Here is a 27,352-nt window from a genome sequence, read left to right as displayed (position 1 = left end):
TGCAATGGGAGCTGAGTATTCTGGTTTTTCAACATAAACCAACTTTCAAGATGAGCATCAACAAGGATAGATTTGGCTCACATTGTAAAAATACATTTTATTTTAAAACCTGTGTCTTTTTGCACTATAGGCTGATGTTTTGTAGTTCAATGAAAACCAAATAGAGCGTGTTCCCCCTTCCAAGAAGATGTGAATAGCAATATGCAAAATGACATGAACACCAAGCATGTGTTCATCACAACAAAATCAACTTTTTATTCCTAGCTGGGATCCAAGGATTTCAACAATATTCATTGACAAAGATAAGGGAGGTTTCAGTCTGACCTAGTGGACGTTTCTGGTGGATGATTAAAGGGATACATTAAAATATAAGTGAACATTCAAACCTCTCTCTCTACCTGTATACAGACACATGCTTCTCACCCTTAAATATCAAGGTGATATCTTGCAGGATATTTGCATTACCCTCTTGGCAAAAAAAAAAAAAAGGTATTATTCCTTACCTCAGTGGAGAAATCCAGTCCCTGGTACATCTGAATATCAAATATTATTTTCCATGTGGCTTCAAGAGATCCTCACCAGGAAAACACTTGAACCTACCCAACTCAGTGCCCCAACCAGCAGAAAAGTCCCACTGAAACAGATGGTGGCATCTTAATGTCTTAATGGATCAAGGCTTTGCTTTCAATTCTCTGCATATTACTGGAAAGTTTGGGTTGCTTTCTGTTTTTTTTACTTTCAAAACTGTCATGTTGAAAGGCACATTTTTAATTCTTAATTTTATTTGAAGAGGAAAATGGGACTGAAATTACAACTTGTCGTGCCACAAAGATGCTCCAGCTTTAGTAAAACTACACAGTGTTGCTTCTCCCAGGAACCTGAGATTACACAGGAGTTGAGTAAAATACCTACTGGTTTGGGATGCTCATCCTGAAACACCCAAAACGAGGCCAATACCAGGGATGCAGCAATGAAAAGCAGCAATATAAGAATTTGCAAGGTAAGCATCACTTGGGAGTGTTTAGGATCAGGCATTCCCAAAATTGAGGCACTTTTTTCTCTCCTTTCCCAGATATTTCCTTAGCAGACACCCACACTGCAAGAAAAGCAGAATTACAACCAAAGCTATGAAACAAACTTACTGAAATTATGCCTTTTTTTTTTTTGAATGTTTTTATTCATAACAGTATTACATGGTGTGTTACAGAAATTAATGGAAAATTTCTAAAAATTTGTTGGTTTTGCTGTTGGTGAATGCATTATACATAAAGTTAAAAATAATGTGTCCATATGTGTTAACAAATGGTCATTATCTGAGGTAAAGTTAAAGTAGGTTTAGAAATGTACTGCAACAGTCATTTTCTCTTTCTCATCTTTATTAAAAAAATACGTGTCAGGATGGAGAAATAAAACTGAATGGAAACCATGGAGTAAACATTTTTGCAAAGAAGGTGCCCAGTACGTTATTTTAGATGAAAGGTTTCATCAGACACTTGGATGACTACGATCTATCAAAATATCTTTTCATGACAGGTAAAGATCAAGAACCTACAGGGGATAACAGGATGGCTGGTGGGATTCCCTGGTTTTTCAATTTCAAGTGATGGATTTAGTGCTAGTGAAGGATGAGGGATTAAACAATTGCACAAGCTGGATATTTTAGTTATCTACAATACTGGTACAGTGCAGAGGCCTTGCAGACCTCCCAATTCAGCATCTCAACCATGACAAGGACTATTTCAGGATTTGTTTTTTTAGCTGAGAGTTGGTCAAGGTAAGACAAAGGTCCATGGTGATGGCCCAGCTCCTCTGATAAGACACTAAAATCCCAGCCTCATTCCCCCAGCACCTACTGGTTGCAAGGACTGTGTAAGTGATCTGTTTCCTACAACTATGACATCAATGGATCCTCTGAGATGTAAAATCTCTTCTTTTCCTTCCAACATTTTACCCCCTAACAGTGGAAATGCACCCATGATGACAGGAAACCTCAAATGTCAGTGATGAACCCAAATTGTCTTTGTGGTTCCATGCATGGAGGACAAAACCCAAAAGAGCCACTGAGGAAGGAAGTAGCACCACTGTGCAAATGAGGAAAATATTCTTAAAGAAATGTCCTTTTTCACCTCTGCTTTTAATCCTGAAACACTCAATCCACTGAGTTTTGATTCATCTTCTCCAGTTAGGATCTTCCTTCTGGTGGCAGAATCAGATTCACTACAAAGCTGTTTGCACATGACTAAGGAATAAGCATCAAATGACCAAAAATGAGAAGAGTTCTCTGTGGGTTCATCAGGTCTGTCCACAGCTAATTTTTCATTCACATTCATTCTGTACCTCCCATTTCTCTAATTTCCCAAATTCCAAAGGAAAGACCGTGGTGTGAAATTTGGTTATACACATCAACAACTGCTATCCCAGTTATTCTGGCCTCTAAACCATTTTTAGCTTATCAGGAAGATGAAAGAAAATAAAATATTTATAACTCCAGGCCTAGTTTCAGCATGATAAAAATGTAAATCCTAATGTGTCAATTTAAAAACAAAATCTGCACAATAACCTTAAAAAAGGATCAATTAAGAATTTGATTTCTTTAACCTTTTTTCCTTTTTCTATTTTTTTTTTTTTTCTCTTTTGCTTCTTAGTGTTAAACCACTAAATTCAATATACTGTAACTGCATAGGAACATCAGGAAAACACATTTGACCTGCATAACAATTCTCTGTGGGGCAAAAATATATAGATTCCTTCTGAAAACCATGTGCTAAACGCATGAACCCAAACACTGCACTTTTTGCTTCATAACCATAAAAAAGAAGACATTTTCGATTCTTTTGCTCTGTGGGTAAACAGTTTGATGACTTCTATGCAGAGGTTGAAAGGAATGTCAATAAAAAGTGATTTCTTGTAAGTGGAGTATGTCTGTGTGATAATGCTAGAGCATAATATCCTGTGTTCCCATTCATTTCACCAGTGGCTGACAAGCTGACTGGTTTTGGCAAATGCACTTGAGCTTCAGCCTGTTCCTGTAAGCATGTGAAAAGACAAATGTGATGTGAGAACCACAAACTGGGGTTTTTGCCACACCTCCCAAGCACTGCAAACTTGCTACCTTCTCTACGGTGTAATGGCATTAAGTAAAAGAATTTTCATAACATTGATATTTACAAAAAAACTGGCAATTTTCATTCGAACTCCTTAAAGCCATTTCCCCTTAAACATTTAAAGAGTTTAACAGTAAGATTCTTTTTTTTTTTTTCAAGTTATAAAATAAAAATCCCATTTGATTCTTCTGATGTACAAAAAGTGATAAAGATGAACAATTTGATCACAGAATCAGTCTGTTATTCCAAAATCCATGCCATCCTTGTCCCATTGGTAAAGTCCGCTTCATCCCAATTCCTAAACCAGAATCATACCAGTATTATTTGGCAAATGGTTTTTGTGTTGTTTTTTTTTTTTTTTCATCAAAAAAATGGCACACAGAGAAGAAAACACTTGTCTGCATAGCATTACAGCAGCAAGATACTGAAGAAATAAAAATATTCCTTTTCTGCACTTTGTTTAGAGTTTCCTAGGAAATCTTTTGTCTTTCCTCAGTGGGACTCGATGTCCTTTCTCTACCCCCAACGTGAGTATTCAGACAGAAAGCAGCATTTCTTCCTCATGATGCACTAGAACTTCAAGGTCCATTTGGCAACCTTTTCAGTCAAGATGGAGAGACAACCAAGTTTTATGTTGTGGTTTGAAGTTAGGAATCCTTTCCACAGGTGGTGTTTTCGCTGTGACATCCGTCACTCAAACAAAACTACAGGATAAGAAATAATAATGAAAAAAACCCAAACCTCAAAATCAATAAAAAATTACTCCGCTGATATTTTTTATGTTGTTGCTTAAATATGTCTAAACAAGGGTTAAAAAAAAATAAAAAATTCGGGATCAGCCTGATGGAAATGATGATGAAAAAGATGTCGCCGTGACATAAAAAGTGCCGACTTGTGCCCCAAAAGGCTCTTGAATGATGATGCCACTGCTACATACAGACCAAGCTTTTTGCTCAAAAGAAAAAGAATGTCCATTACTGAGTAAATTTCAGATGCTTGTTATTTATATGTGGCATACAGAAGATAACAGATGTCTGAAAGAAGACCGAGGAGTAAGATTTCCTACTCTGGATCCCCATGACTTGCGGGGACAGGGCTGGACTTGTGGTATGATCAACAGGGAGAACTGGGATTTGTGCTGCCATAGGAATCTGCCATTGGTTGCCAAGAAAACCCCATCAGGAACACTCGTGGAGCCAGTCCAGGAGGGCAATCATCTCTCCAGGTCAGTCAAAATCAATCGGAAAAAAGCATGAAAGCCAAAGGCCTGCCAGGTTGTTGGGTTTCATTTGAGTCTTGGAGCACCACAAGCCTGTAACAATGCTATTTCTTAGGTCTGTTGATCTGGGCGTAGAGAGGTTCTGCTTCCTGGGGATAACAAAAATAAAATAAGCCAACATGGCTCCAGAAAGTTTTTAGAACAGTTTTAGAACATCCTCTCTTGAGAACAGCAATACCTCCTGAGTCAAAACCCAAAGGAAGTGTTTGTTTTCTGAGCTGCCCTGACTGATCACGGCATCCTGGCTGAATTGGGAAGAAAATCTGACTGAAATCTGACTGAAATATTTCTGAAATAATTCAGAAAATGAGACATTCTTTCAGAAAACAAATGCTCACTATCAATTTCCTCTTCCACTGCTGGCCATGGACCGATCCTCAGGAGGTATTGCTGGGCAGAGACAAATGAAGTAATGAAATGATCATTTCTGTGACTGGATGTTTGGAAGTTTACGGGCCAGAAATGTAGCTGGCATCAGAGGCTGCTCCTGGTACCAGGCTGAGACCCATCCCAAGCAGAAAAGAGCTGTGGGTTTTCCACAACTCATGGTGGAAAAACACTTTGCAAACAGCAACCACTGCTGAAGGCTGAGATGCTGAAGCTGTGATGGGATTTAAAAGAACAAAATGAGTTGCCTGTGAGGAATGGTAGCTCCATGCAGTCTGATAGGAGTCTGGGTAGCCATTAGAATGATTATTAAAGCTGGTGGAAAGCAGGAGGGTTTGCTAATTCCTGAGAATTTCCTGGATGTGAAGGGAAAAAAAAAAAAACCTGATACCCTGTGTTTTCTTAATACTACGTTCATCTTGGCTGCAGTGGGAAGCAAACCACCCATGAACCCTGGAATCCACTCTCCTTCATGTCCAGAAACTAATTTATTAAACTAAGAATGACATCTAAAAAAAGAACAAGACAGGCAGAAAGGCTAATTAATGCCATCCTGCATTAACTCTCCACAGCTTGATAAATATTCAAATACCACGCCACGACGTTGAATTTAACCAAGTTAGAATCAACTCATGTTACAGCAGCATCAGAAGAGCTGACTCTGAGCAAAAAAAAAAAAATTCTGAGGGTTGGTAAATTGCTGGGCAAAAATATTTGGCAGGGGATGGCACGGGGTTTTAATTCCTTTTTATAAAAATGAGGCTGCTGATGAAAAAAAAAGCCAGCTCAAAGGTGGATCCCTAGGGCTATGGTTATCCCATGTCCAGTGCTCCAGGCTGTGTCCCATCACACTGGGAGATACACAGCAAATCCAAAATCTGAGCTGTTTCCTCCATGCCAAGAAAAGTTGTCACTTTTCCCCTGAAATGACAACATTTCTGGGGCTTGCAGAGACTGCTTCCCCATCTCCTAACTCCATGAGGCCCAGAGTACCCTACGAGGATTAGGAGAGGATGAGAGAAATCCTTGGGAATGATTAAATAAAAGCTGCTGAAACTATCCCCAGCAAGGAGTAAATATATTTTGTGACCTTGACAAACCAAAGGTAATCAGAAGCGATGACTGAGAGTAAATAACTGCATTTCACAAACTCTGTGTTAAGCCTACCTGTGCCAATTCTCATGTAAGTCAGACATGAAGCTGGCAGAATGATCTATCACAGCTAGTTGGGAGAAAATCTCTACTAATTAATGTGGGAACCTGACACACACCAAGCCATTCTTCAGGCATTTGCTGAACCTGAGGTGATTGTAAAGGGAAGCAAAAGGGAGGAGGAGAAGAAAAGGAGAGGGAGGGAGAGCATCCCTTTGGAACAAAAGATGTCAGGTTTTCAAATGCCATCAGGGAAAAAAAAAAGAGCTTTTCAAAATGTCAAGTGGGCTTGTTAGAGCTGTCCTCAAAAATCTTTTAGATATGCAGATGCACTTAAGTAACAGGTGGCCTAAGGTGTTACTGAACTTGACATCTTTGGAAGAGGAGGAGGAGTTCATCAGGGGTCATCAGAACACTCATGAGGCAGCCTTTGGAATTAGAAATATCTTTGATTTGTACCCACCATTTATCTGAACATTCACTTGATGTGGCAAAGCCTGAATTTCTCACTGATTTGAATAATTTGTCTTCCAGTAGAGCAGATAATTTTGACTGAAAAATGTGCTCTTATGTCTTCTTTTTACTTGATATCCCCCTTCAAGAGCCTAAATGAGAAATTAATTGCAGCAATTGCGTGCGATCCTCTCAGCCAATTTTTTTTTTTCTTGTCAATGACTGAGATTTGTTTTCTAATATTTTGAGCTAATTCAAGCAGTGCATCTTGCCTGTAGCCCAACATTTCAAATGGCATCTGTAAAGTATTGATGATAATCAAGAGAGCAAAAGAGAGCAGAAAGGGACAGAAAAGAGGCAAAAGGAAAGTCAAGTGCTGCTGACTTCATGGATAGATTCTCTCCAAGTGCCAGGCAGGGGGACTTCACTAGATTCTAGACGGTGTTAGAAGCAGAAATAAACCCTTTTGTTTAATGTAGGCCACTCAAAAGTCACAGGGAATGCAATTAAAAGGCAGGTGAACAGAACTCACAGCATCAGAATCATCTCACCAATGTTTTCTGCTTTCTACTTCTACGCCCGATTGGGAACAAATCCATAGGGAAGAAAATGAGAGAAGGGGTCTTTGTCAAATATAAAGAAAAGAGGAAAATAGAGGGAAAAATAAAATGGCATACAAGGTTTCCAATTCATATAGCCACCTGGAATCCTAACATGTTTTCCATTCTATAGAATTGGCCCAGAAGCACTTCTGATGTGCTGTCACCAACCCACTGGGAGAAACCAAAAAGGCAACTGGCAGCACCTCTCATTTTGCTGCTAAATCCCACTTGAAGGCTTCTATAGGCTTTTGGAGATATGCAATTTCTGGCAGATGTTTGAAAAAAAGTAAATGTTTTCCTTTATGTTTGGCAGCTGCTATCAATGGAGCCTTTAGCTATATTCTCACATACTAATGGGGCTCTTTCTGGTCATCAGGAGCCTTTAAAAAATGAGGCACTGCAGGAAGAGGCTGTTGATTCACAGCTCAGGTATCTGACCAAAGTGACAAGGCTGCAGTAGGGGACCAGAAATGTCTAAATATAGATGCTTTAAGTGAGATGGCTAAATGTTCAGGAAGCTACAAGTATATATATGTATAAATGCTGAGTGATGAAGTCTCCCAGAATTCATGGCAAAAACTGCCACCGAGAAAATTTTCCCTGTGCATCCCCCATTAACATATTCCAAAGATACTTCATGCTTAAAATCAGCTTATTCTTCCCATTTTATGGAACATTTTGCACAATAAACAAGCCTGTAGCCAACAGTAAGTACTTCTGGAGTAGGACACTACTGCATGAGGTAACAAGGTTGCTAATGGGTCTGAGGACCATTATGCAAATGCTAAAAGGAAATCTGCATCCCATCCAAGGGCATTAACATCTGCTCCCCAGCAGAACTGAGCAGTGGAGAACATCTCTTGCAAGATTATACATCTACTCAGGCTTCTGTGGGTGAGCTGGCTCACAGAACAGCAGAGGGGAAGGTCAGGAAGAAGCTACTTTGACACCAGCATCCTCTCATCACGGCGAGGCATCCTGCTACGTGCAAAGCTTCAGGCAAGAGGTAGAGAACTGCAGAGGTGAGGCCTGCAGAGATTTCTTTGCCCTTTACAATAGATGCTCAGAGCTGGTTTTCCTCCTGCCTGACTGATCAGAAAGGGCAGGCTCAAGTGATGGAGTTTCATGAAATAAAAGTGTGCTGAAGCACCAGCCAAAAAGGAGAATTTTGTGCTGGGGATGCAAGTGAAGGGAACGGGAGTGCAACGTGGCTTCTCTACTCATTGCATGCTGACTCAATAAAATGGGACAGAATAAACTTGGCAAGCAGGATTTAAATGAAATATCTCTGGTGATGAGACAGGTAATTCATAGAATCACTGAATGGCTTGGGTTGGAAGGGACCTTAGAGCTCACCAACCCCCCTGCATGGGCAGGGACACCTCCCACCAGACCAGGTTGCTCAAAGCTCCATCCAACCTGGCCTTGAACATTTCCAGGGAGTGGGAAACCACAACTTCCTTGGGCAACCTGTTCCAGTGTCTTAAAGGAAAGAATTTCTTCCTAATGTCTCATCTAAATCTCCCCTCTTCAAGTTTTAAATCATTCCCCCTTGCCCTCTCTCTCTGTAAAAAGCCCTACTCCAGCTTTTTTGTAGGCTCTCTTCAGGTAATGGAAGGTTGCTATAAGGTCACCTTGGAGCCTCCTCTTCTCCAGACTGAACAATCCCAACTTCTCTAGCCTGTCTTCATGGCCAATTCCTACTGGCCATTAACAGGCAGTGGTTTGTCTGTGGTTATTTTCATCACACTTAGCCTCTAGTAGTAGCATCAACACAGCAACCTTCTGGTTCAGGATTATGACTGGCAAGTGCCTCCATTATAAAGCTAAGAATTTTTCCTAGTCTCAAATATCCAGACTATTATAACCTTAAAAGTCTCTGTCATTTTAGTATCCAGATGGGTGCCATACATCCATAAAATGAAAAAAACCCAAAGAAAACTACTCAGAAAGATGAACCCTGCTCTATCATGGTCCCAGTAAAATAATGAACTGCAGTAAAGAAACTCTCCTATTATTTCTGGCCCCCTTTCCTAACAAAAGAGTTGCAATGCAATTACACTTCCCATGTACCTATCTGGCAATTCTCCTCCACACCAAATAGTCTCAAAGATTCTAAACTGAAGGAGACTGCAGCAGCAGAGATGTAAATGAATCTCTAGGATGTCTCTGTTCAAGAGCAGCCTGAATTTTTCTGGTCTTATCCTTTCAGATTTCTGGGAAATATCTTGATGAACAAACATGAGGCCTGAAATTACAATTCCAAGGTTTCTCTGGCATGAAGCAAGACTTTCCAGACTCTGATTCCTTCCCAGACACATAACACCTCTTCTGTCTCAGGTTCTTGCTTGGTGCTGTGTCTTTAGATGGAGAATGATAGCCCTAGATCCTGCAGTAAGAACAGGCTGCCCATAATCATTATCAATTTCTCTTTGGATTCTATTTAATTCCTACTGAGCCAGAGGAATGATAGTAACAGATCCTCCAAATAAAGCCTTTCAGTTTTGAAGGCCATCCAGAGTCCTAATTCCATAGATAGTGAGCAGAAGGAAGAGGATGAAGAATCAGCTTAATATGTCCTCCTGTGGCTCACTATAAGCTCCCAGATAAGCCAGTGCTTTGTCCACAACTTGCTATTTTCTTTTAACTTCCTCATAACAGTCTGAAGAAAGAGTTCTACTACTCCATCAAGGAGCTGACTAAGATTATTAGGAACATTCATCACTAAGACTGGCACTTGCTCCAAGACTGATGATGGCAGTGGGCCACTGAAGTACCACCAAAAGCTGATAGACAAATATTCTAATGAACTGTTGCTCTCCTGACACTGCTGATAGCATCATGAAGAGTGTGACATATTTTGAGGGCTTCTAATTGTCTGCACACATTTCACAGAACGACTAAAGAGCTATTTGAGGAATATATGCTCTAGCCACAAATGTTTTGAAGGGTTCCTGAGAATCAATCATGAATGACTGCCAGTGCAAGTCCTGGACTGGGCAGTATTTCAATAGAGCTCCATTTGTTCCAGCACTTAAAATGACATCCATTGCAATAATTGTGCTATCAACTCTTCCCTGATTCTTTTTCAGAATTTGCCTCGAAGAGCCAGTTTGTCCATATGGAGTTATCCAATATTTATGACATCTGATCCCAGCATTCAGGCTGAATTTATATTTTCCACAATCAAGATGCTTTGTTAGGAGATGCTGGCCAACATAACTACAGGGATCTGAAGAAGCCAGAGAGTCAAGTTCATGCCTCTCCTTCCCTTTTCTCATTATGCTTGGAGGTTCCCCCTTCTGTAGCCTTTGCTAAACTTTCAATTACAAAGCTTCAGGGCTTCCTCATGTCACAGTGTGGTAGACCTGCTGCTGAGACTGAAATCCACCCAAGAACAGAAATATCTGCACCCTGTAATTCAGCCTGAATGGGTGCACTAGTGCTAAGAGGATGACCAGGTAAAAACTCCTCTGTTCAAACTGTGTGCTTTAATCCAAAATGTCTACAATAAGAAAAGTTTAACATCCTTGGTAGAATAATTAAATATAGTTCTTTCCCTCTCTCTTTTCACCACAGTTACACCACACTAAACCTTTGAAGACAGCAGGAGGGATAAAATGTGAATCAGCTAAAGACTTCAGTCTGATTCAGTGCTCTCCTCACCCCTTCTGGAAAATCATTATTCACCCTCAATGTTGCTCATGAAGAAAGGGAGAACTGAACAAAAAACTTCACGTGAACAGCTCTGCAAAGAGTGGCTTTTCTTTCATCTGTGAAAGTCAGGTCTGTCTGCTTCTTATCTCTAGCCATAAAGGGACAAAAATGTAACACAGCCATGTAAAGTCACACTTACTTACTAAGAACCCTTAGCTATTTGTAGAAGAGCTCCTTGCAAGAATGGCTGCTGTTAGGATGAGGATTTGGGGAGCTTAAGTTGAAGGCTGCAAAAGGAAGACAAATGGAGAAAAGAAGCTCTTAACTAAAAGATGCTGAATTCCCCCTCCATGAGAATATGGGGTATCAAAGGGAATGAAGAAACCAAATTGCTGAAGCCCCTTGAAAGGTCAGGATGTAAAATAATAGTCAGGTGAACACTCTGAATACATCAAGACAAGGCAAGTAAAGATATTATATGGGCACAGCTGACTGAATAGAGATGCTGGGGAGAGACACATTTGAAATGTCTGAACACAATGCCATGTCATGCTCCTGAGAGGTCCATTCATCAGAGCTGTATGCTGGGCTGTTCTTGGTGTGAAGAACCATGTTCTAAAGAGCCAAGTAATCTCCCATCTGACACACAAAAGTGGCTTTTACACAGACTGTGATTCTTTTGTACTACACGTTTCTCACCATTAAGTTTCCTTCCAAATGCAGAGCTCAATACCCAACACAGTAGTAAGGCCTGAATTGATAATTTTCCATGGAGATTTAGACTTGCTGTTGCTCTGACTCTACCAGGCTTCAGAATTAGATGGGCTGGTTTTTAGCAAGTGGATTTCCTACAGAGTGCTGCTCAATGGCACTGCACAGAGGCACAATGATATCAGTGTAACTTCACTGGAGAGAGGCTTTCTTTTTTGTTCAGCTGCTTGTTCCTGCCTACAGCTTTTAGGAATTACTATAATAAGATAATCAGTAACATTATTTAACAGCTCCCAGAATGTATTGCTGAGAATTATACGTATTTTATGCAAGACTCTGCAGGGATTAACAACAATATATGGAAAAAACATATGGAAACACTGTTCTTGGAGCTCCCAGAGACAGTCGATTGGTAAAAAAGAAAGTATTTTACAAAGTGTTATATAAAAGCAGAACAAAAGGAATCTCCCACTTGACTGTCTTACACTACAAGTTATCTCCAGAATTCCTGGGAGGTGAGTTGTGTGGTGGTGGTTTACAAATGATGGTAACTATCTTTGTGACAGTCAGAAAATTAAAGAGATTTTATCATTATTCTTCCCATAGTGGATTTCAGAATTACCCTGACTAGTAAGAACCACAATGAAAAAAAATGTCTATGGGTTTGCAGAGTGTGGGGACTCAGCTAAAGGTCAAATTCTCTTTCTTGATGCAGGAAAGCTCTCTTGAAATGGTCAGAAGGTGGGATAACCAGCTACAGGCTGGTCAAAGGCAAAGCCCAGTGACCATGTGGTACCATCCACTCCCATTTTGTTGGGAGTACAAGAAACAATGGATGCTTTTCCCAGAGAAACTCATCCCAGCTTGACTCTACCCTTACACTGTCTTTTTTAGACTCAAGGAGACTCAAAGTTTAGCTTTAGCCTCCAAGAGGTTGGTTAAGCTAAAGGAGGAGCTGCCTTCTGAGAACACCACATGCTATTAAAGAGATAATCTCATTATGTCCACGTGGATCAAACCTAAGTTACTGCAAGATTTTTCTTTTAAGCAGGTTTAATTTACAAAGGGAACTGACTCCTACTTAGACTATTAATCTTGACCTGAAACTGAACTGTTTCAGCTCAGGGTGGATGTAAACACAGTGCAATTTCTTTACAAAAATCAAAAAGGTTCCAGCACTGTAGTGCTGAAGTAAAGAGCCATATCAGCTCCCAGATCTGGGTAATACAGAACAGGAATGGCTGCCAAGGAGAAGATAATCAAATATATCCTTCAACTAGTAAAAAAAAAAAGAGTATTTGGATGGAACAACAGCCCTCATAAAACTTTGTATCTTTACTGTCTTTTTGGTAAAACATAAATATTGCATTGAAACAAATCACAGAACATTCACTGGCAGCCACATCTTCTAAGGTATCCTGTAACACAAAAGATGAAAAGAGCATCTTTCCCAGCTGTCTGGATTTAAATGACTTATGTTGGATGAGTAATTTTGAGAGCATCAGTATGCCAATGGTAATATGAACGTTCATAATTTTCAGGTGTTTTTAATTTGTACTCGGAGATAAAAATACACAAACCCACTTCAACATTTTTTACATGCAGATAATAAATGTTCTTCTTGTTCTGATTACCACATTGATTTAGGGTAGAGGTGTTCATGTATCATTACACAATTTTATTTAATGTTTGCTATGTCTATGGGTAAGATGTCTTATTCCATTTAATATGTTACATCTGACTACAGGCCAGAGTGGATTTGATAAAAAAAATATGTTCTGCCTAACACACTGTTAGTAATGGCTCAGTTTCCCTATTTCCCCTTAGAATTTGAACACAAAAAATAAGTCTACATTTCTTTCAAGCATGCAGGCAGCTGAAACACACATATTTGCAGAAGTTGCAACACTGAGTGAATGGCAAAAGCCATGCAGACCACTGAGCATGGAATACACTGCGGATAATGGAGAGGGAAAAGGGAAAAGAGATGAAAAGGAAAAACAAACCATGCATCCATGAAAGCAATGGTAGGCACTGGTGGAAGAATAAGTGAGCACCTCAAAGTGTAGAGAAAAAAAGGACAGATACCTACCCCAACCTGTGCTATCTAGCTACCGACCTGTGGACTTATAGTATCACCAGTTGGCTCACCAAATGGATCACTGTTGGATGAGGCCTGAGACCCATCAGGCTAGAATACAAGAACATAACACCTTTTTTTCTCAACAACAAGAAAGTGAAAAGTCAACACGAGGTTATTTTCATGCTGTGGGCATAACAAGTACATCCTAGCTCATGAAAACCAGAAAGTGAGACCTCACCGCTGATCTGATCTCAGAAACCAGAATGGTTTCCCAGAGCTGATGCAGGCAGGAAGGGACCACACCAGTACCTGCTGGAGCCCAGGCAGGACCTGCCACAGACTTCAGAAGGTACTGGATCCAACACACCAGAACTCCAAAAGGCCCTGAAAGCCAGTGAATCTATGAGAAGAGTCCAAGCTTGAGTGATTTTGTACTTTTGGGTCCTTTTTTTTTTTGTGCAGGCTCCCTCTTGGCTTTGGCTCACTTAGGCTCTTATCTGCCTGAGACACCTGGGGATTTAAAGGCATTGCTTGGATGACATTTTTTGCTTTGGTTCACTGAGTCTAAGGCAAAGAAATCACATACTGAGGGCCAGAACATTGAGGAATGCAACCAGGCAAGCAACTGGGATGCAAGAATGTGCAAGGCAGCATCAACCATCATCTTTTAACACACAAACTCCCCCATCTCTCTCTGCAGCCTCAGCATGTATCTGGTTTTACCTCGGACTCTCTTGCCATCAACAACTGAATGCTGGTAAGCTAAAAAGGACATTTGACCCAAGATTGCATTTAAACTCTGAGTTTGGTTCCTTGTATTCAATATTAGTGCATATCAACATAAATTCATGCTTTCAGCTATCAAAACTGAGCTGGGAAGCAAATGCTGCCTGCAGCTCTCCCTAAAACACCACCCAGCCCTATTAGAATACTTATTTCTGACAATACCAATAACATTGAAGCAACTTCTGTCTTTTTTAGCTTAAAAAAAAAAAAGAGCTAATCAGTATTCAGAAACCTTGTTGCTACTCACAGCCTCTTGCTCCTCACTTTTGCTTGGGCTTTCAAACCCCTCTTCAAAGAGGTCATCTGCAGCAGGATCACTGGTATGAGATGCTGATGATTTTGATGGAGAACTCTGTCTGGGTGCAGGGGTTGGAGCTACAGAAAAAATTAAGGTAACAGCAACAGAATATATACCTGTTAATTTATTCAGAAAGACACAGCAGGACAAGATCTGCTCATACTTTTAAGAACTCTCAACTTTTGTTACCCCTAAAAATTATTTTCTGAGAAGGAGATACAAGAGAGAAATTTGAACACAGAAGTCACTATCAAGCCCATATATTTGATTTCATTCAGTTGTTTCCAAATGAAGTTTGGCTGTATCTGGCAGGGAGACACCACCACAGCACATCAGGAATGCCTGAGCTGCCTGCCCTATGCCAGGGAAGCAAAACAGTTCTCCAGCTGGCCCAGGTAAATCTGTGTCTCCTGAATTCCTCTCATCCATCTGCAAAATCCCCCATAATAAGCCTATTTTCCAGCTCTGAAGGGAAGGAAAAAAGGAAAAAAGGAAAAAAGGAAAAAAGGAAAAAAGGAAAAAAGGAAAAAAGGAAAAAAGGAAAAAAGGAAAAAAGGAAAAAAGGGAAAAAGGGAAAAAGGGAAAAAGGGAAAAAAAAGGGAAAAAGGGAAAAAGGGAAAAAGGGAAAAAGGGAAAAAGGGAAAAAGGGAAAGAGGGAAAAAGGGAAAAAGGAAAAAAGGAAAAAAGGGAAAAAGGGAAAAAGGGAAAAAGGGAGAAAGGGAAAAAGGGAAAAAGGGAAAAAGGAAAAAAGGAAAAAAGGGAAAAAGGGAAAGAGGGAAAGAGGGAAAAAGGGAAAAAGGGAAAAAGGGAAAAAGGGAAAAAGGGAAAAAGGGAAAAAGGAAAAAAGGAAAAAAGGAAAAAAGAAAAAAAGGAAAAAAGGAAAAAAGGAAAAAAGGAAAAAAGGAAAAAAGGAAGGAAGAACGGAGGGAAGAGAGGAAGAGAGGAAGAGAGGAAGAGAGGAAGAGAGGCAGGCATGTCTGGGGACAGGTATGGCTGAAAGCAGATGAATACTCACGTGAATTTGTAGAGGGTGTTGTGGAAGTCACAGGAGTCAAATTTAACTGAGAGATGTCAAAGTCATCACAATCATCTGCTTCCTGTGCCATCCCAACTTTGTTAAAGTAACTTGAGAAGGCCTCTGAGGTACAACTGAGGGAAGGCTGATCTGGTTTTCTTGATGGCACTGGTGGAGGCTGAGCCATCTGGAAATCTTTAAACATTTCTTTTCCCATTTTCTGTCTGGGCCTGTCTGTCTGTGGACTTGATCTGTTGGAATCACTCGTGGGTGGAACAGTAGCTATAGGAGCAATGGTACCTTGAAACATGGCTGCTTGTAAAGGCAAAACAGTTTGTGTTGGCATGAAGGCAGTTGGTTGGAACTGACCAGCTACAGATGGCCACGGCTGCTGAGGAGGAGGAGGAAAAATACCAGGTTGTCCCCAGGCTATTGGCTGTCCCCCCTGCATCACCTGAGCAACTGGAGGCTGAGCACCCATGGCCAACTGCTGTTGAACAAGTGGTTGCTGTCCCCAGAACGAGGGCAGAACAGCTCCCATGGCAACATAACCTTCAAAGAGCACAGAGAGGGGAAGAAAAAAAAAAAAAAAAAAGGAAAGATTTTAAGACTACTGTGCAGGAGAAGCTACACAAGAATCACAGAATCATCAAGGGTGGAAAAGAGCTCTAAGATCATGTCCAACCATCTGCCCTACCACTCCTAGGGACTAAAACATCCCCCTCATCTACCTGTCTTCTGAACACCTCCAGGGATGGTGCCTCCATCACCTCCTTGGGCAGCCTTTTCCACTCTTTCTGTGAAGATATGGTTTCTAATATCCAACCTCAGCCTCCCCTGAGTTTCTGCCAAGAAACCAAAGCTAAACTAATTGCTTTTTTTTCTCTCTTGCTACTGTACTTACAGAGCTACGATCGCAGTCCTGGTGACATTTTTTTTCTTTTAAAAAATGTGGGTAAACTCAAAATTATGTGTTCCCAGCTTGTTAAGGACTTGGTTTGCCTTGCCCTGGAGCACCCCCCTTCCACTTCCACTGTACCAAAGGAAAGCCCTGAGTGCTGAAATGCAAACCAGAGCCCAGAACTGATGACCAAACCTGAACCAAGTGCATTTTATCCCAGATTTCTCACCTGAGGGTACGGCAGCAGTGCTGAAAGGTACAGAGCCAAACATGTCTGTACTAGCAGGAAGTGACTGGGATGAAGATGGGATAAAGGCATCACCTGGAGTAGCAGGAGTCTGCAAGAAGACAGGAAAAAAATACAATGATGAGGTATCAACTACAGCTTCTGCAGAACTTTGCTGTCACATCATCTATAACTCTAAAATAAAGGTCTGGAAGGGAGAAAGAAAAAAGAATAGGAAGATGGGGAGGGGAAGAAGCAAAAGAAATGAGAGCATTGGAATTTGCTGGAGAAAAAGAAAATGAGAGGCTTTGTATTAGAAGAAAGAAAATAAAAATAAAGTTTGTCTGCAGCAGATCACATGCAACACATACTGACATCATTTCTTTTTCCATAATGTACAGATTTGTGATTCTAGGTCTTAGGTGACAACCAGCAGAGGCAGTGAGCAAGAAGAAATAGTAAAGACACATAAACCTGCAGGATTTACAGAAAAATGAACAAACACAGCCTCCAAGTAACCAACAGCACCAGAGCCAGAGGTCTGCATGGAAGGAGAAACCCAACCCAACTAAGAAAGCTTTAGGATGAGGAGATAAGGCTTTGATATGCTCCAAAAGATCTGAGCCTACTGACTTCACAGCTCATACTCCTAACATAATGTTCACAAATTTTATAGGAAAATGATTTGTGTTTAAATTTTATGATGCAAAAAGCACGTAGGGAAAATTCTCTTTGTGCTCAAAACACATTCAGATTTCCCTCTCTTTATTGTTTTGTCTTCCTTCTTTTAGTGGCAGGTCTGGGATATGTGCTTGCTGGAACCAGAGACCTAATCTATATGGCTGAGTTCAGTGAAGCATCCACCTCTGATCAACATCAGGGAAGGAGATCAGCAGCTCAGGTTAGATCTGATGTGACACCCAGCCCTGGACCAGAAAAATAAAAATTGAAGATATTTCTGCACATCATCGTGAAGCACTGACTCCACACTGAATTTGCTTCACTTTTTATTTTCTTGTAACATAAAAACTCCTTTGAATTCTCCCTGCTGGAATGGTTGGTGACCTGAACTGCAAATGTGCTCAATAAATGTGCTGGAAACAACTGGCACGGTGCAGATACTCACTGGGGGAGAGGTTACATCAGGAGGAGTGGACATGTCCCCAAAAAGCTCTAGTTGGGTAACAGCCTGTGAAGAGAAAAAGAAAGAAAGAAACCAAAACTATTACCATTCATCTTTTGAGGAGAATAAAGTGCAAGTTAGCTAGAGAGTTAGCTAGTAACAGTTAGCAATATAAAGCCCCTCAAAGCCACCCAGGCTTCAAATGTCCAGTGCCATATGGAAAATCACTTAGGCTCAACCTGTGGCTTTTTGGTATTGCTGCAGCTGACCCTATAAAATGATTCTGTGGGGAGTTCTTGACCATTAAAAAATAAATAAAGCAAGAAAAAACTAAACAGAATAGGACTGTATGGATTACTGCTCTTCCCTTAACATCAGTGAGCACCAAGCATGATTTATGGCCACCTCTTCTCCATGGCTTCTATTCTAAACTCTCCCTGAAAGGTCTCAAAAGATGGCAGCAGGCTGGGGAAGGGACAGAAGGACACTGAAGGAAAGGACTTCACAAGTGCTGCCTGATTTCTCCTTGCCCATGGGACAGGTGTGTCCTGGATAAGTGGACTCAAAGGAGGAGGTACAACTGGGTTACTCGGAGTTTGTAGCTCCACATTTCACTCAGGCTGGAAACATCTTCTCAGGGCATCTTTTAGACTGATCTCAAAACAGGTCACCCATGAAGGCTTCACTCAACTGATCCAGAAGAGGAAAAGCACTCTCATAATAAGGAGCTCCTGCCATGGCCACATAAACAAAGCTCCAAAGCTCCTTCACATGTTCTGGAGTGCAATTATTCCACCCACCTGCATCTGAAAATCAGTTCTGCTGGAGTCCAGGGTATGGATCAAGATCCCTTGTAGCTCTGCAGGAAACCCACAACTCATCTACCATTCCTTATCAGGGTGGTTATTCTGGGAAGCTTTGATGAGAACTCAGAAATTACCCCTTCTCCACGACCTTTCTTCTGCTTCTGGGCTCTCATCCTTCCCTCTATCATCCTCAATCACACCCACACATGTGGGAAGCCACAATTTTCATTATGGATGAGATTTCATGCAATTCTTAACTCAGCTCATTTACTCTCCTCCCCAGCTTGGGCACATAAAACTTGCAGCCTCCTATTACATCTACAGGCTTGAAATTCAGTAGTCTTGACCTGCAGATGTAGCCAAGAGGTAGAGCTCTGGACATGAAGAGCCTGGTCAGTCTTTACAGCCCATCAAATAAGCAAGATCACCCCAAGATTGCCCCCCCCTATCTTTTAGGATAAATGGTCCTTTAAGAAATAAGACTATTATTCAAAATACAACAAATAATTTTTTTTTTTTTGCAATCTAATCTCCATTCCCATTTCTTAAAGCTTGGATGATTTTCAGCTTTATGTCTAATGATGTACCTAGGGATGAATTATTACACATTTCCTCCCATCACATCTTATATTAAATACATCACATTGCTTTAGTGCTCTGACAATGTATTTTCTTCTTATGGGCTTATATATCCTGCTAAGTATCTGCATGGAAATGGAAGAAGGAAGGAAGAATAAATTCCATGTTTTCTTCAGGGCATTTTTGGCTATGTTACTAAAATACTGCTAGAAGCAGCTTCTGGAAAAAAAAAAAAAAAGCCCATACATCACTGCTGCAGTGTGTGCAAACCCACTAGGCAAGAGTTGTTAAAATGCCCCAAAAAGTGGGAATAATGACAGCAGCAGCACTTGGTTGGAAATCACTTCAAGCCTCCTGTAGGTCCCACTGCCTCTAAATATGTCAGGTGACACCCAATCACTGAAAGAGCCACTTTCTTCTCATCTTTCTGGATGACTTGGTCAGCACCACCCTTTAATCTGCCCTTTTCCTGAATCACTGATGGGCTTTCCATTGCTTTTCCCTTCTGGCTTGAGAAATAGTTGGTGTCCTTTTGAGCAAAAGCTCCCCCAGTGCTCCCATCCCAGGAGAAGAAGGAGGAGAACAAGTCAAAGGGATGTGCAAGGCACACACAGACTAGGAAGAAATTTCTGTGAAACTACACATTTTTTGTAGAAAACTTAATATTTGTTTCATACCAATACTGCAAATTGATAGTGAGCATCCTTCTGAACTAAGGCTTACATGGGATGTGTTTGAAAGGTAGAAACCTGGCTCTCTGTGCCTCAACACCCCTGTAAAATGGGAATAATAATGCTTTTCAGATTGTTTTAAGGTGGGGGGGGGGAATCTTTAGCAACCCCTCAGAGATGTAATTCCATTTCAAGCTCTGAAAAGAAGCTCTGCAGATGGAGGATAACAAAACAGGCAGCTGGAGAGAGTGACAGGAAAGCCAACTTCACTATTTGTTGTAATAAACCCTCACTCACACCACTCCCCAAGGAAAAGGGATATATATGCAGGGAAATTATTTCTTATAAAGTGGCAGCCTCCTGTGCAACAGGAGCTACAGGACTGTGTCAGAGAACATGCCCAGAAATTTACTGGGAACACAACTTCTTCATTTCCTTCCCAGAGAAAACTTTAAACAGCAATGTTTGGAGGTTTGGTTCAGGATCTGGATTCTGGATCCAGTTTGTTTCAACAATCCCATTTTCAGCCTGAATAAATGAACTCATCTTCTCTGACACAGATGTAGTTTTATCCAGCATAAGAGGTTCTGGACACTGAAGAGTAATCTTTTATTTTTGTGATTTCACTGTCACTAAAGCACCAATTTCACCCATTAAGCCTTTTTAAATTATTCAGGTTTGATATTAGCTACATTCCAGTGAAGTTAATCCCAAATCAAACATTTTCAAATAGCACTATTCCTATAGATGATTTTGTCTCTATTTCCTTAAAACATTTTTAGTGTCACAACCTTACCTGAGTGACTGAAACAAGATTTTCATCAATGTCCAGCAATAAGTTTCCATTCTGCAGCTGTAAAGCATGATTGATGAAATGAAATGAATGATTTATGAAAATGACATGAATTTCTGAGCAGGAAAATGATAACCTCCATAATCATTGACTTCAGCATTGAAATGAAAACCCTCTCCATCTGGCAGGGAGCATGGCTATGAAATCCTGCAGTCAAAACAGTGAGTTTGAGAGCTGCTGAGATGTGGGGCAATCATGCACTTTACTTGTGCTAAATCTCAGCTTCTTGTTTTACCCATAAACATTCTCAGTGAGCTCTGGTCCTGTTCATCACCTCTGGCTTGGTGAAAGAGGGAACTTAATATCCTCAGGGGAAAAAAGCCATCAAGTTTTGGACACGAGAAGCTCTAAAAGCAAGTATTTGCAGGAAAACTCAACTTCCTCTTAACTAAGAGAACTATCACATCAAGATAAACATATTTAAGATGACTGTTTTCTTCCCACAGTAATTTTTAAAATTACTTACATCACACAGTTCCAATTCTATTTAAATCCCTCGTTCATGTGTGTATGTGGGAATATACAGCCCATACAAATATCTATCTAGATATCTATCTATCTATATCCATCTAGAAATTCAACACAAATTATCACTTCAGCACCCTCAGAATGCTAAAGTTCAGATAACATTTATTGTAGTGTTGTAGATTTTATACCTTAAGAAACAAACATACCAGCAAGCTACCTAAAATTAAATCTTAGATGACTGAGAAGCTTCATACAGGTACTACCCAGTAATTCCATGCCATTTTAAAACTAAGCAGTTTAAAAATCTCAGAAACAGCCTAGAATGCCCTTCCCCCCCCCCCCCCCCTCATGTCCACACAGACCTGAAGTAAAAGAAAAAATAAAAAAAGAGTGGCAAAAGGCAAAGCTAGAGGAAGAAAATGTCATCATGCACAGCCAGGCAAGATCCAGACCTGTACCTGCTTGGAGCTGACAGCACATTCCCCCAGCCCAGGTAAGGAAAGCATGAAAAAAATCTCTGTCCATTTATTCAAAGAACTCCAAAGACCTTGAAAACATCCTTAAAATGAAATCCAAAGGGTTTCCACCTTCAGGAGGGAGCAGTTTTGGCTGGTGGTTAATCACTTTTTCTCCTGAGAGCCCCCTTGGTTAACTCCTCCCCCCATTCCCCAGCATCCAGGGATGCAGCTCACATCATTCCAAAGTGGATCCTGTCCCCAGCCACCCTGATAGCTCTGGGAAAGCAGCTGAGAAATAACCCTGTCCTGGCACAGAGGGAATGTGTGCACAGTGCTCAATGGACCAGGAGAAATTCCCAACTGTGCCACCACGGGACCTTGCAGGAAGCATTTGCCCAACGTGTCACAGAGTGTCCCCAAGTGCCCAATTATCATGGAGCACTTGAGCTGCATCTCCCATTAGCTCGTGTTCTGCATCACACACTGGTGAGGAGACACTTCCTAAGGGGGAAATATCCCTGTTTGCCAAAGCATTCACCAGCCTGCAACAGCAACCACAGCTGAGGCTGCAGCACAGCTCCCAAGGGCAGAATTTGGCCCTCTGAGCCTTCAACCACTTCAGATTTCTGATTCCAAAGTGCTTAAACTTCTCAGTTAAGGTCAACAATCCTCTCCCTCCATCCCCAGTGCAAAATAGAAAATACCCAGAAGCCTGGAAAAGATGCTCCAGTCCTTGATCTTTCTCTAGGATTGCTGTCTGGGGTCTCTCTGGAGAGTGATGTAAAAACTCATTTTAATTATTCAAAAATGGATCTCCCTGAATATGAAAACACCCCTACAACTTAGTCAGCCAGGTAGACACCAGGCACTTGCAAGCAGCCACGCAGATCGAGGTGGAGGGAAGAGAATTAATCCTTGTATGGCAGTGACATTAAACCTGTAATGAAAGCTCCATCATTCTGTAAAGGCATGCAAGGCACACTGTAAATCTTTTAAACATGAAATATGTAAATCTGGCTTCTTAAAGCAACAGGAAAGCTTTTTTAAAACCACTCCAGCCAGTACTGAAGTTCCTCGTGACACTTGACACTCTTCATTAGAGAACATTTCATCCAAGAGAGGGAGAAAAGAAAAAAAAAAAACAAGAGTAGAGAAGTCATGGTAAGAGAGAACTAAACTGCAGCTTTCATAAACCTGAAGTAAACCAAACCCACTTCTAATATAGTATTCCCTCATTGCCTTCTACTCTGAAAACCATCTTTTCTAAGCAATGTAAAAGTTCAAATTTTCAAAGGAAAACCTGAGCCAGGCCTATGGTGTTTGCAGATACATGGAGCACTTCCCCTCCTTCACTCCTGGGCACAGAACAGGTCAAAATATTCAACTTTTGTTCCTCAACCTGGTTTTACCAGCAGCAAGAGACTGCCACAGACTCACAGCATGAGAAAACCTGCTAAATATTGCCACACTTTTGCAACCAAGATGAGCAGAGCAGCCTCTTCCCAAACGTGCTTCTGAAATCTCAGAGAATGAAGCAAAACTGGTGCTTAAAAGACATGGACAAAACACCCAGTAATTAACTTCTACACTGATACAGAGCTCAGCAAGTTAAAAAAAAAAAAAAAAAAAAGAGTATGAAGGATACTAAATATAGCAATTAACCAGCAATTAGTAATTAACCTCTGAGCTGGGTATTAGCTTTTCAAATCTTTTGAGACAGCAGAGGGATTGGGACTTGGTTTCCTGCACACAGGGTAAGTGCTGAACCACTCACCTCAGCAGACAAAAGAGGGATCATCCAACTGAGGGGCCTCTCTGCATTCCCAATCCCCTTTTTCTAACATGTATTTTACACTGGAAGTCTAACAACAAGCCAAGCAGTTAGTCCAACTACAGATTTTTGCTCTTATTTTAGCTGAACGTGAAATACTTTGTCTACGTCAAATACTTTTTCTGATGGTTCAAATCACTCTTTTAGAGTTAAGCAAAGCTTCAGTTATTTGCACAACCTCAGACAACAAATGTTGATATGAGTTCCACGAGCTGCAAGCAGCTTGCTAATTAACTGCAATTCATTCTCAAAACCAATTAGAAGTATAAGGAAGGTGCCTGTCAGAGCTGTGAGGAAAGCAATCATCAGTCACACCACGTCTGGGAGGTTGAGACACTGAAAACATCCAACAGCCACACTTTTCCTCTGAAAATACTGCTGGGTTAGTGGAAGAGCAGGACAACTCAACAAAGAATTGCTCAACAACATTGAAAAATATGTCTATGGATTAAAAACTGTCAAGGCCTTCAACTTCCTACAGATCCTAAAGAGCCTCAAATGCCAGAAGCTTCCCCAGTTACAGAATGAGGGGGTGAAACATTGGCCCAGGTTGCCCAGAGAGGTGGGAGAAACCCCATCCCTGGGAACACTTGGGGTCAGGTTGGAGAGGGCTCTGAACAATCTGGAGCTCAGACTAGATGACCTTTTGACAAGAGAGACAGGACAAGAGGCAATGGCTTTAGACATTGGGATGATGGATTTAGACTGAATGTTAGGAAAAAGTTCTTTACCAGGATGGCAGTGGAAAAATGGAAGAGGTTGCCCAGTGAGGTGGTTGAGGCCTCATCCCTAGAGATGTTGAAGGTGAGGCTTGAAGAGGCTCTGAGCACCCTGACCTAGTTGAGGGTGTCCCTGCTGACTGCAGAGAACCTGGACTAGATGACATTTAGAGGTCCCTTCCAACCCAGATTATTCTATGATTATATGAAATGTGGCTTCCTAGTTTGGGCAGAAGGATCAGGCAGCCCTGAGCATTTCCAGATCTGAGTGGGCTCAGGTCCAGCCCAGCTTCATCTGCTCCTCCCAGGGCAGCCAAATTACCCCCTGTCCATTCCCCCCTTGGTCTGTTCCTATTTTCCCCTCAGTTTGTAGCCAGGTGCCTGCAAGACATCAGCTCCAATTCCTTGAGTCTTTATACAGCAGCACAATGAGTTGTTTGAAAGCCTTCATAAAATGGTAAGCAGAGAGTTTAGACATTTTGATGAGAGGAGAAGGTTTTATTGTGATGTGACTGACAGTCTCTGTGAAGGGTATTTGCAGTCTGACTCTTATTACTGGGAACACCATGACGGGTAGAGCTTGATGTGGATGTACAATGGGGAGACGATGGGAAATTATGACAAAAAGATCTCATTAAATATTTCACTTTTTTTAAAAACAGGTAATTTCCCATGTGGAACAACAATTTTTATGTGGAGTGTGTACCATTTAATACAACCACTTTGGGGTAAGCTTGATTTCTTTGTCTGCTTTGACATCTATTCTCAGTGAGTGGGGAACAGGAGACTTGGTCTAAGGAAGCAGCACAGGGAAAATAGGAATGAATACAAGTGTGAGTTGATAGGAAGGGAGAGATACAGGGATCAGGAAAAGTGTGTTTGGAGCTGAGCTGTGTTCTGGGCAGAGGACATCTACAAAAAAGCAGTATTTGCTGGGAAGGGATGCAACAAAGAGATGGGGAAATATAAGAATTATCTCAAGTAAGCCATCTTCCCATCCCAATGTCAGAGAAGTGACTTGGCAGGCAGCCACCACTCATAATTGAGTTCAGTGGGTACATTCAAACTCTGGGAAGTGAGATTCATTCCTTTCTGCCTTATTTGCACCATATTTACATTATTTGGGTATCAGAGCTTATGAGGAGTCACACTATGAAGCACTTGGACACCTCCTGACAAACAACCTCACACCACAGCAGTGTCACAGTACATCAGCTCTCTGGACACACACCAAAACTGTTGAATACTTCTGCTTCATGGCACCACCAGAAAGATGTTTCCTTCTTACCTTCAGCCACAGTGGGATCCCATTGCAGAGAGAAAGCAGTATTTACCCTGACAGTCTGAATTACCCCTCCCATTTCCTTTGGAAAATGGATTCTGGCTTTTAGTTTTTACACGGTGGCAGATCCCACCCCACCTAAGAAGTCACCACACCTGCAGCTCATTTGAAGTTCCTCTGCAGACAAGAAAGAACCATGTCCAGATGGCTATTTACTCCCACCTCATGCAGAGAGGAGGAATTTCCCCACGGAATAGCTGCTGCTCTCCAGTGGCTGCAGAAAGTCAAGGATGGAGGGCACCTGGATGACTGCTTCAGGATCCCTCATCACTTGGATGTGTGGAGGCCAGAGGTAACACACCAGAAGAAAAAAATCCCAAGATGGAAAATTGATCTCTGTCCAGGGAATGTGAGCAATTCCATTACAACTGAAGCAAAACTTGCTGCATTTTTATTCACTGCTGTTCTTTATTGTCAGAAGAGAAAATTCATGGTGGTTGAAACCTATTAAGAGCTACAAAAAGTTTCTCGCTTGATTCATCCATTATGAAATTAATGAAAACAAGATCTCCTAATAAAGAAAGTGTCCTTATATGTTTAAGCCAGCTAGATGAGTTAGATTGTGTGCCCTCAGATTGAATTTTAGAGGTTTATATAATAATGACAGCTATAAATTGAAAAAAAAATAAATATGGCAAGTGTCTCAATGACAGAGAGCCTCAGATGTGGACGGGTGAGCCATAAATCAGATGGGCAGTAGAATATTAAATTGCTAATTTTGAGAGCTATACTGCTTTTTCTTTTTTTTTTTTTTTTAAGACATACTAATAAAAAGGTGAAACAAAAATCTCAGCTACATATTTCTTCCTCTTGTCTTCTCTTTTTCTTCATAAATTAAAGTACATAACTCCTTTGGAGAACAAGCTCTAATCACTTTAAATGTAACCATGAAACAGCAAACCCCAAAACCAATATGAAATAAATCAAGTCTGCAAACAGCTTCATGGAGATGACAGATTAAATACATTTGATGATTCCAGAGCAGGTTCTCTAAGCTGTGTATCTCACAGTCTTTACCAGGACAGTCTAATACCAACGTGTCTGCATTGTCCTGTACACCCAATCATCCTGCAACAACCCAAATTACAGACCATACCCAGAGTAAATGTGAACCACTGCTGAAGGAATAATAAAAAAAAAAAAATCACACAAAACTTACACTGAAAAAATTGTAACACTGAACTATGTGAGAAATGAATGAAAATTCTACACCTATTCCATGCTCACCAGCTTAATTAGTTATGCAATATGACTTATTTTATTAGATTTGCTCAGGGCACACGGTGATGCCTCCCTCCTCCCAGGGGCTTGTGATGAAATATTTATGGCAGGGTTCATTTGTTTGTGCAAACCACAGAAGTGTCACAATTCAGACCCATCCAGCCCTCCCCAGTGTTTATCCTTTTTTTCAGCCAGCATCTCAGCCTCTCTGCTCAGCCTAAGCTGTGCAAGTTACTACAACCTTACATAAAGGAGTACTTCTTCCTCTCTCTTGAATGCAGGCATTTTCCCCATGCTCACAGCAAACTGAAATTCCTAACTTATTCAATTGTTTTCCTCCACTCCCACACATACCCTGAAAAAAACTCATTTTCCATGTACCCAATGCAATCAAACAATTTCTTGAGGTATTTACAGCACAAATCGATATTAAACAGTTTATATTAAGGAGTATTCTGGATTTCATCAAATGAATGCCTTGTTCCTAAGGCTCCTATCACTGCATTTCTTCTCTCAGCCACCTGTTACCATTCCTTACACATTCAGGGAACAAATGGCTTCACCTCTACAGAATGGTAATGCACAAAAAAGGTGCAGTGCCATTTAGATAAAACAACATATTAACCC

General features: G+C 41.0%; 1 protein-coding gene across 15 annotated transcripts in view; it reads right to left on the bottom strand.

Annotated features, from left to right (window-relative positions):
- Positions 1–1,154: 1,154 nt before the first annotated feature.
- The window catches only part of DAB1 (DAB adaptor protein 1), a 425,811-nt gene continuing 399,613 nt past the window's right edge, over positions 1,155–27,352 (bottom strand). For 9 of the 15 annotated variants that reach the window (XM_071750042.1, XM_071750032.1, XM_071750031.1 and 6 more), the window contains 7 exons: positions 20,630–20,686; positions 17,781–17,843; positions 16,658–16,766; positions 15,528–16,079; positions 14,462–14,589; positions 13,438–13,536; positions 1,155–4,472 (listed from right to left, as the gene is read on the bottom strand). In XM_071750042.1, coding sequence (XP_071606143.1) covers positions 13,453–13,536; positions 14,462–14,589; positions 15,528–16,079; positions 16,658–16,766; positions 17,781–17,843; positions 20,630–20,686 — 993 coding nt within the window. In that variant the 3' untranslated portion in view covers positions 1,155–4,472; positions 13,438–13,452. Of the gene's footprint in view, positions 4,473–13,437; positions 13,537–14,446; positions 14,590–15,527; positions 16,080–16,657; positions 16,767–17,780; positions 17,844–20,629; positions 20,687–27,352 lie in introns of all 15 variants that reach the window. The other 6 variants (XM_071750039.1, XM_071750037.1, XM_071750045.1 and 3 more) reach the window with 3 other exon arrangements.

This window comes from Heliangelus exortis, chromosome 8 (genome assembly GCF_036169615.1).
Source record: "Heliangelus exortis chromosome 8, bHelExo1.hap1, whole genome shotgun sequence".
In the NCBI taxonomy this organism is placed as follows: domain Eukaryota; kingdom Metazoa; phylum Chordata; class Aves; order Apodiformes; family Trochilidae; genus Heliangelus; species Heliangelus exortis.
Note: the sequence above shows the minus strand (reverse complement) of the source record. Positions and strands in the feature narration are given on the sequence as shown.